Source organism: Falco rusticolus, chromosome 2 (genome assembly GCF_015220075.1).
Source record: "Falco rusticolus isolate bFalRus1 chromosome 2, bFalRus1.pri, whole genome shotgun sequence".
Lineage (NCBI taxonomy): Eukaryota > Metazoa > Chordata > Aves > Falconiformes > Falconidae > Falco > Falco rusticolus.
In genome coordinates this window covers 17,729,553-17,739,514 of record NC_051188.1, presented here as the reverse complement: position 1 = coordinate 17,739,514, position 9,962 = coordinate 17,729,553, and the positions used below count along the sequence as shown (strand labels likewise).

Genomic DNA, 9,962 nt, shown 5'->3' with positions numbered 1-9,962 from the left:
GATATTATCTGTCTGAGGAGATTTTTCTCCTGAGTCTGAGTGCTGCTTTCTTGAAATGCAGCACTTGCTCCATGGCATGTCTGTTTGTTGTTCTGTGGTAAACATGGAGCGTCTTCTCCCACAGAGAAGGAGGGACCACGCACTGCACCGCCATGCAGCTTGCATGTTGCAGCAGAGCTGGGCTGTCAGCTTCCAGAAACAGGCTAATGAGCCCATAGCACTGTAAAACCACACAAATGTGGTCAGCTGAAGTACCAGGGTGTGTTGGCACAACAGCTGGTGGCTACCTAGTAACTAAGGCAAACCTTCCTTGCAGGGAGTATTTACAGGCTGCCTTATAAATGACTCCAGAGATTTAAGAACTCGCACAACACCGGTATGATTTAGAGCTCAAAGTTTCTCACATAGCAGTAGTGCTGATATGGTTGTTCACAGAGATAAAAATTGTGTTTCTACATGGTGCCAGGACATAGTTTATTAAAGACTCACTTCTTTTCATGTAGGAGAACTAAGCCAGGCTGTGAGCACACAGACACCTCACTCTGGGGCAGAGTAAGGGGAGAACTTGCGTGGCATCAGCGGCAGCTCATGGTGAAACTCCTACTCAGAAATAACTTTACAGTAACTCGCCCCTTTTTTGCAGAGACAAGCACCCTGTCTTTGCTTATACAACCAGTTACCAGGCTGTAAGTTCACAGCCACCCTTGTTGCTTTGTGTCCATTCCTGTTTCAGGATGGCTGGACCTTTTGCTGCAGACTTCCAGAACATTGATAGCTACAAGGGGATCAAATAGCCTTGATGCAAGAGCATTGGACATTAAAGCCTGAGTATAGAAAACTGCACTTCTCTGCCTATGCTTCTGACGCAGATGCATCAAAGTCTTTCCTCTACCACCTGTAGAAATTTCCTCCATGACTCAGAACTGAGTCCAAAAAAAAAATTGATTGCATTTCTGATTTGAATGTGTTCTCCTGCTGCAGCTTCTACCATCAATCTCTCTCATGTATTTCTTTACTAGTTTGCAGATTGTTTTTAATTTGAACAAATGCTGACTAGATTTTTCCTCTGTTCCCTTAACACCTTGTACCTGTGAGCAGAAGTCTGCTGCTTCAAGCATAAACGGCAGAAATGGCATCCATCGCAATAAGGAACTTTTATGGATGTGGCCAAGGTGGTGACTGCTCTGCTCCTGAAGCTCTTGGCAATGCAGGGGTCCGTAGCTGCAGGGATTTACCATGCATCTGTCTGCTCTGTCTGCCCATACTGCAGCTCCATACAGCAGCATGTTTTAAGCTCTAACAGTGTGGAAGAGTGTGGCCACAGTAATCTGCATCGCTGTGACCTCGACTCTGATTGCTGAAATTAGCTTTACAGATGGTTAAGCTCAAAAGCCTCTCCACCAGTACTGACCAGACAAGTGAGTGCGGTGAGAGCATATCCCAGTGCATGGCCATGAATCCCCTGCTGGCTTTTAGTTATCTTCCAGGAAAACTCATTAACTGCAAGGTCTAATCAGGGGAGAAGTTGCCTTTTAATACTTTTCCTTAAAATCCAGTGAACGATGAAGGCAGTGTCCCAGAATTCAGCTCCATGCAGAACATGTGGGAGCACATACAAGCTAAGATGTAAAATATATCCATTTTGTCTAACTTTCTACAGCATTTTTGCATTGTTTCACCTCTGATGTTTAATCTCCTAAATGATATTTACTCTCTTGATTGTTCCTGGGGTGCCTGGGTCACTGCTGTTGCAGGTGAATTGATGTTTTCTTCACTCTTGACCTGACATTTAAAGTAGTTTGGAGACAGCCAGCTATAAAAGACTAAAATTGAGGTCTCCCCTCTCTTTATCCTTCTTGTCTTACCTCTCATTTGTGGTGCCTTAGAAGTAATTTCAAGTTGTCTTCTTTCTCTGTTGTGTTCAGGGCTGCACATGATCTTTCATTAGTCTAAATGCATTACCACATGGATTTGTAGTTTGGCTCACAGTACTGCAGCTTTTGCCCAGTTGGAAATTTTGTATAGAAATAAGAGGAGTATCTTCTGTTTGAGGCTTATTATGAAGTCTAAAATTAATAAAGCTAAACCCGAAAACACTAAAGTAAGCCTGATAAAAATACTATAAGAAGAAGTCTAAAAATAAATGAACTATGACAGAGAACAAGGGACTATGACCTGGCAACAATCGTAAACGTTCATGTGACTTGTGGCCCATACTTTGGTTACTGTAAACTTCTCTGAAACATTTTTCATTGGTATGCTGGACTTTTATGGTCATATTCATGTTGCACAACTGTGGAGATAAAAAGGTAAATATCTTCCAGAGAACTGTAAATGTCTATTTTATGACATTGCTAGTTGGAAGACTCTTTCTCCCCACTGACTGTAGTGTGATATTGATATTTGAAGAGATTAATCCCACCCATCAAACACTGGAAAATACTGATTATTCCCTGCCTGCCACCCATTCCCTATTGTGTTCCTTTTGAGGATCAGGCTTGCTAACAAGTCAGTGTGAAACAAACCTTAACATGAATGAAAGATTTTAGGAGAGAGTGCTGTGATCGTTAAAATTTGGAAATCTTATTCACCAATATTACCAGTGATTGCTAGGGCAAGATTGATGAGCAGCAAACACCAACAATATGGGGCAAGATGTTCTGCTTCTGCCTTCCACACCCAGAATATAAGTCCTCAAGATCCTTGCTGTGGCACAGTCTCATCCTGGAGACACTATCCGTAGGTGCTTACATTTTTTTCTCACTAAGCTCCCTAAGACCTGGAAGACCAGCAGTGGCAGGCAGTTTACTCTCTACCTTGTACCTCTGCTGCTGTGCAGTCATTTTCCCAGCTGCCTTGAGGGAGAACAGCACTCAATCCAGATCTTCACATCCCATGTGTGTCTGTCCCAGCAGTCCTGCTTGGGAAATGGAGGTATGGTTTGCTGGGGTTTGAAGTAATTATGCCAGTGGCATCTGAGGATTTGTTCAAAGCATCTAGTTTGCTGTAGATGGTGAGATGAATGCAAATGCAGTTAATAACTACTTTTGTGATTGGGTGCTCTGAGTATCTAACGATTTCTCCTTTGCTTCTGCTGATCCGATGTCCCTGCCCATTTTGGGACCTTCAGTTTTGTTTTACACTTCAGAAAGTCCCAAAGAGCATACTGATTCTAATGTAAATGTCATAGAACTGTCTGTCAGACCCTCCTGATCTGCTGCACAGGCAAGTCTACATAGGAATAATACATGGCATCTCTGGGCAGGAACACCACGCACTGCTGGTTTTGGAGATGAAGAGTCCTATTCCTTGCATTGAGGAAGGACCTCAGCAGTGCCAACCTGTTTAGCTTTCAAAATAAAATGCTAAAAAGCTTAGCTCAGAGGGAAAGCTAAACCCACCAAGCGGACTGTGGTGTCTCTCTGCAGCCCCAAGACACGTACCTGGCTCTCAAATGATGACAGTGTTTAAGACTTGCTTTGACCCACAGTATCTTCTATCAGCTAACTCAAGAAACTGCCTACTCACCCCATGGCTGGTGTGAATCCTCTTCTTCGGAACTCAGGTAGGCCCCCTAAAACTCCCTTTGGATGTAGTCAGTGTGATCTGTGGAGTTTAGGGAGGCTGGCCCTACAGCAGACATCTACAATAGGCAGATGACTTGCATGTAGTAAGTGCCTGGTTTTCCTTCACTAACCCTCTTCAGGGAGCCTGTGCTGACTGGTTCTGTGGGAGGCTCACATAGCCATGCAGCCATCATGCCGAGAGCCGTGGGTCTTATGCCTTCCTGGCAGGTGGGATCCTGCTACAGAATCCTAAAACCAAGATGTGGCAATAATCAGGCTCCTTTGTACAACTTCAGCTTTTCATGGAGTGATGGTGCCTGTTTAGTAGTCCTATAACTCATCATATTTGAGATCTGATGAGGAGTCTTAAGCATTGTTTATCTTCAGTTCCCATAGAAAGACGTTATAGTTATCTGTGAAATACATACTGTGATTACAAGTACAGTACATTGCTGCAAACTTGGGTCCATACAGATAACACATCAGTGCTTCGAGGGGGTTTTCTAAGAAGATACTTGTGATTGCACTGGAGAGTAGGTGCCAATTATGAAATTAAACAATTATTAGCAGATTAAAAAAAATGCATACTGCACTTAATGAGAAAGGTAATGATGAGTGCAGAAATGAACACAATCTGCTCTAATTATGTAAGAAAGGTTTTAAAAGATTATGTGCTACTTGATTAGTAGGCTGGGAAGAACTTGAGACAGTCACAGCAACTTTAAATATAGACTAGAGCCTTAAGTTTGAGCATGCAAGGCATGAAGAGGGAGCTTTGGCACGGGCCACGTGAAAGCTGAGAACATCCAGATCCATCAGAAAAAGAAGAAAAAATAAAAGTGCCAATGAGAAAAATACTTGGCACAGTATTTAAACCTCTGGGTTAGCATTTAAAGTAAAACCATTTAGTTCATTCTCTTTCTCTTCTTTCTGCTATCCCAATCAGTACTAAATCACTTGGTTGAATAATTCATCCTTTTAAAGATCTGGCCTTTAAGGTCTTTGGGCAATTCGTTCGTAAACAGTAAGAGTATGGGTTTTTTGGGGGTGGGGCACAAATTTCAGCCTCTGGCAGCTGCAAACTAATCTACGATGTATTGAAATCAGATGTCCGGAGACTGGTTGGATTTACAGTTAACATCCAGGCACATTCCTCAGCGCAGGGGTGTTTATTGGACCCCCTGTTCAGTGCTAAGTCCTTTTTTTCCTCACAAGTGTTTATATGTGTATGTAAAAATATATAGGAACATTCTGTCAGATGACATCAAAAGTAAATGTAACATAATTTGGCTCTTCTAAAGTTACTGGGGACTAGCTCTGTCAATCAAAACCTTTTTCTTAGCTAGCTGGCCTCAGTTTTAGCAACTGAGCTGCCTTCATATTGCTGATAGATTGAGGAAAGTTACTTTCTCTGCTATATGGAATATTTGAATTTGCTATTCCATTTTTGTAATGCTGGAAGTATGTAGGGTGCTGTGTAGAGAAGCTCAACTATGAACAAGTTGCCTGGTCTAGAACTATTCACAGAACGAGCCATCACAGCTGCAGGAGCAGACCCTTGTGTTGAAGGGATGCCCTGACAATACGAGCAAGAGCCATTAACCCAACCCTGTTTGAAGTCCCAGTCTAGCAATCCCAATAGGCTGAATCCCAGAACTTTGAGGATATCCAGGCAAAGATCATGTTACATTCATTGTATTTCTATATGCTTTCCCCAGATTTCCCTACCAGTCAGTATGTTCATTACATGAACCTTTGTTCTGATCCATTAATGAATTTTCACGATCCTGTGTGCTCTTCCATGGTCTCTTATAAGATCCTCAGCACAAAAAATGATGGAAGCATCTGTGCCTGTAGGGAGGAGTTAGGGCATTTATAGTGTGCGTTATTAAACGACATTTATAGCACTGTTTCCCTGTTTTGAAGAAGGGAAGCTTTCTAGCTGTCATGGATGAAGTCCAAGAAGAAGGAGGTGAGCTGGGACAAAGCAGAAAGTGCAGATACAGGCCTGGGGACCAGAGCCGAGGAATACCAGTTAGAGAAAGAGACTTTTTGTGTTTTCTGTTGGCAAAGGGTAAAATAAACCCCAAGATCGCCAAGATGCATAGCCCAAGGGGAATATTTGAGTGCAGATATGCAATATTTAACAATGAGAATCAATGCACTCAAATGCTTCACCCTTTTCCTGGTGGATATTTGTGTGATTCAAGGTGAAGTGGATTAGCCACTCAATCAAAGAGATTTCTGCTTCAGAATATGCCAGGGAAGGGGATAGCCTAGGGCAGGTTCATGGCAGACATTCACTCTGCTTCCCTCATGCTGGGGGAAACATTTTGAATCTGGATTTCCCAAATTCCCTGTAAGTGTGGGACAGGTTTGCCCAAGTTTTTCTTGAGAGGATGGGCTTTGGAGGCACAGCCCAGCAGAACATGCATTGCTATGGGACCCCACAAATATATTTAGGCATCTAACTCCTGGATGAGGTATGGGTTAAGCCTTTCATCTATGCATTTTAGCACTAGACTCCCACACAGCATGTTGGTTTTTCTGAATGTGCTGCCTGAGTGTCTAGGAGGGCAGTGGCAAAGCAGTCAAGCCAACAAAAGGGAAGACTTTTGTGGTTCTGTAGGTCACCCTCCTACCTCCAGTGATTGCCTGCAAAGACTATTCAGGGAGGTCACCCAGCAAAACCCAAGCAACCCCCCCCTCCACTCCCCTTGGTTACCTACAGCTATTTGTTTTGTTGTGTTTTTTATCAGGTCGGTTGCCAGCCAGCTGGCCTCCCACACCGGGGGCATCGCACTGTGACGTGCTCACACCGGTGCAAAGGGAGAAACCTGGGAGCTGGTGAAGGGGGACTATTACAGCAAGCCTGAATACTCTGAGCTACAGTACCTCCCAGAGTGCCCAAATACAAATATACAAAAAGGCATCAGAATCAGTAAATAATCTGCATGCTACATGCCACGCGGTGTTTGGCAGTGAGAATAAGGCCAGCGTGGTGGATAGCCTTACACACTTAAACCTGATCAGGATCCTCATGCTCATCTGGCAGCACCGTGTTGCAGAAGTCACCCCTCTGACTTCAGTGGAAATACTCGTATCATTCATCTGAGCAAAGGCTCCCAGTGGGAGGAAACCCATGGCAGCGCAGGGCTGGCGGGCTCTGCTCCGGGTCCAGTCCAGCCTGCTCTGCTGAGGCTCTTTCTGTCGATTTAAAGGAAACAAATAGCCATCTGTTTTTGTTCATGTATATAGCGAGTTCTAGCAGTGCCTTGGGCAAAGATAAGGTGATGGGGGGATTACAGCTATCCAGGTCACAGAGCAGCAGTGCCCTTTCTGGGAAGAAGTGCTGCAGGGTGGCAGAAATGCTTCTCGGTGTGCTCAGGCAGCTGGAGCATTAACATCAGCATTGGAAATCAATGAGGGAAGAGATGAGGGAAGAGCATGGAGGTGAGTCAGTGACTTTAACGCAGTGGATGGTGCTTTTCAGACCTCCTAGTCCCAAACTTTTCTATCCAGCAAATGATCCTGGATTTCAGAGGACTGTAATCAAATGTAAAGAATATTTTGCTCCTATTCACTTTCTTTTAAATGCATATGGACTTGAGAAACTGTGGGAACCGTAGGTATATAGGGCAGCAACAGCTGCACTGTACTTAAGAAGGTAAGTATGTAGACAGTGTCCATACCCTGAAAATGATCTTGAGAGATGCTGAATTCTGCACACAGACTTCTGCAAGTGGCTCTTTCTTTCCTTTTCTTTTCCCTGCTTCGTGGAAGACACCAATGGGCCAAAACAAATTCTCTATCTGATCCCATTGACTCCCAAGGGATGCACACAGCTCTGCTCTTAGCACAGCACCACGTCAGAAGAACTAAAAGAGGCAAATCAGCCTACAGAGTCCACTGCATAAACAGCCTCAACCAAATCCTGCAGCCCAGCTTAGCCCTTTTAAAATATTTTGGGGGTGATGTCAGCACCCGGGTTGCCAATGCACTTGTTGCTCTCCTCCCTCAGCCTACTTTAGTTCCCACACAGGGACGAGGCATCCAGACCCAGTGGGAGACAGGCAGAAGTTTGGAGGGAAATAACTGCAGTGACTCGAAGTCTGGAGGCAGAACCACTGGGGTCCATTTACCTGCTCAAGGTAGAAAAACTTGGGTTATTTATTAGGTCAGATTTTCTCTTGTCCAAGGACATAGGAGGCTGGCAAAACAACTTGGGAATGTAGGAATTTGTTAACTGCATGCACTGTGCTTTTAATGTTTAATCTGCAAACTAAAGCAGTTTCTGTTTAAACTCTCTGCCTTCATGCTGGTATGGTCCCAGGGCTTCTCTTGTTTGCACCATAGATGTTACAGCCTAGTCTGGCTTTTCTGCTGGGATTTTGGTTGTGTGGCTGTAATTCTTTGTTTAGAGTTTATATCTTATTTGTTTCAAGGTTTTTATTTTATTTACATGGCATGCATGGGATTAGTGCATGATAGTCATGCTAAAGAATTCTCATTTCTCTATGTGAACTCCAAAAACATACAAAATTCAAAACTTGCTGTGATAAAGTAAATAAAAACAACCAACAGAAAAGTTTCAGAATACAACTTGAGCGGGATTTCTGAAGTAAGAGATCTATAGCAGCTTGAAAGTGCAGGGAAGTGAGAAGGTTCTTGAGAAAGTACTACTTCATCTCTTACATGAGTTCATTAACTCACAAGATTTATTAAATTCTTCAGAAAATAAAATGTCTAACAAGTTCTCCTTGTACTTTTAGTGGTAACATAAATAATTCAGGTCTATTAGTATTTATAAAATAGTAGCTTGCACCTAGTTTCTTTTAAAAAATGAGAGTATGCAAACAAATATAGGAATTTAAGGAAATCTAAACAGTTGTATATTTACAATCTACATCTGTTGAAAGTAATAAATGGGGCTTGTGCCTTGTGTATTTGAAAGTGCTTGTACAAAGCAACACTGATTTCCACAGACTGCTCGCCCCTGCGCAGTGTATTTTGGGGTGACACTGGAAATGCTGCTTGTCAAATGCTGGAAATCAAAGAAGGTGATAAGCTGCCAGAGATAGCTTTTACTTTTTAGCGTCCCAGTGCTCACTAGCTTCTAGCCACTGAAACAACATTTATTTACACCAATATAAATAGTTCTGCTGAACCTGCCACCTTCATGCCTTTGTTCTTCACATATTTTTCTTTTTCCTTGAAAGAGCCTGTACCCTGAAGGTTGAGCTCAAGGACGCTCCCAGGCAAATCCCTGCAGTTTTCCCTTCGCTCTACCTGCTGACCTCTGCTTTCCCCTGATTACTCCTGAAAAATGCAGCGATCCACGCAAGAACTCTTCCTCAATTTCATGATTGTCCTGATCACTGTACTGCTTATGTGGCTCCTTGTGAAGTCTTACCAGCAGTAAAAGACAACCAGAAGCTCTGGGAGGTGATTCCAGCATGCGTCTCTGCAGACATCAGTAACACCCGCAGCGCACCGCTGTGATCAGCTTTCAGTCAATTCAGGATGTTGTGAATCTTTTTTACTCTCTCATATCTGTTGCCTGTGCTAATGTTTGTGACAGGTCTGTGACGGTGTAATTATTTTGTTCTGAAGTGATGCAGCTGTAAAATGTAAAATGCAAGATCCTTAGGAACTGTTTGACATGGCTGTCTCCTCCGGTAGCTACTGTGAATGCCGTGGCCCCCTGCCTGCCGTGCCGGCTTGTTTGGCGTCGGGGTTGGGTTCTCGAGGGTATGAAACTGCAGTGTGCAATGTAACCGTCTGCCTTAACCAGCCTAAAGACGCACAAACTTGCTTAGCCGAAAGGAATGTGAAACCTCTACTTCTGCTTGCTCATTTCACTGAAATAAAGAACATGTAAAATAATTTTTTGTAGCATTCCTTATCCATCTCCTGGCCTGACCGCTATTCACTGAGAGAGCTGCTGATAACTGCGGTATGGTGTGCTGTGTGAGCTTGGTCGTTTGCTTGTTCCTCCCACCTGTATTTTTATTTGTACTTTTTAAAAAACTGCTGTAGAGTGGAAATCCTGCAGCTTAACAGGTGCATAGCTACGTGAATGAGCTGTTCACATCACTTTTCTGTCCAGGGTGGCATACACACGGGTGCCTGTGGACACAGGCTTCAAAGAGAACTTCTGTCCTACTGAGGCATTGTCAAGAATTTTATTTTCTGAAGCTGGATTTTGGGCAGGGATTCCCAGGATGCTACTTTTGGCCAAGCCATGCTTGGAGCAGTGCCTTGAGGGACAAATCCGGGCCAATTGCAGTTGTAGGTGCCCGCTGGCACCCCACGCCTGCTGCGAGCCTTGCCCGGGGCAGCACTCCCTCGGGGTCTGCTGCCACATGCCAGCGCCGCAGCACGGCTGCGCTCAGC

At 43.9% G+C, this 9,962-nt stretch overlaps 1 protein-coding gene across 1 annotated transcript; it reads left to right on the top strand.

The window, feature by feature from the left end:
- The first annotated feature begins 7,365 nt into the window (after positions 1 to 7,365).
- Positions 7,366 to 9,469, top strand: SLN (sarcolipin). The gene is made up of 2 exons (XM_037377399.1): positions 7,366 to 7,717; positions 8,786 to 9,469. Exon 2 carries the CDS (start codon positions 8,893 to 8,895, stop codon positions 8,986 to 8,988), a length of 96 nt encoding a protein of 31 aa, XP_037233296.1. The 5' UTR covers positions 7,366 to 7,717; positions 8,786 to 8,892; the 3' UTR covers positions 8,989 to 9,469.
- Positions 9,470 to 9,962: the final 493 nt, after the last annotated feature.

Excerpts from the sequence above, each read along its gene's own strand:
- SLN (XM_037377399.1), top strand. The coding sequence starts at position 8,893 with ATGCAGCGATCCACGCAAGAACTCTTCCTCAATTTCATGATTGTCCTG.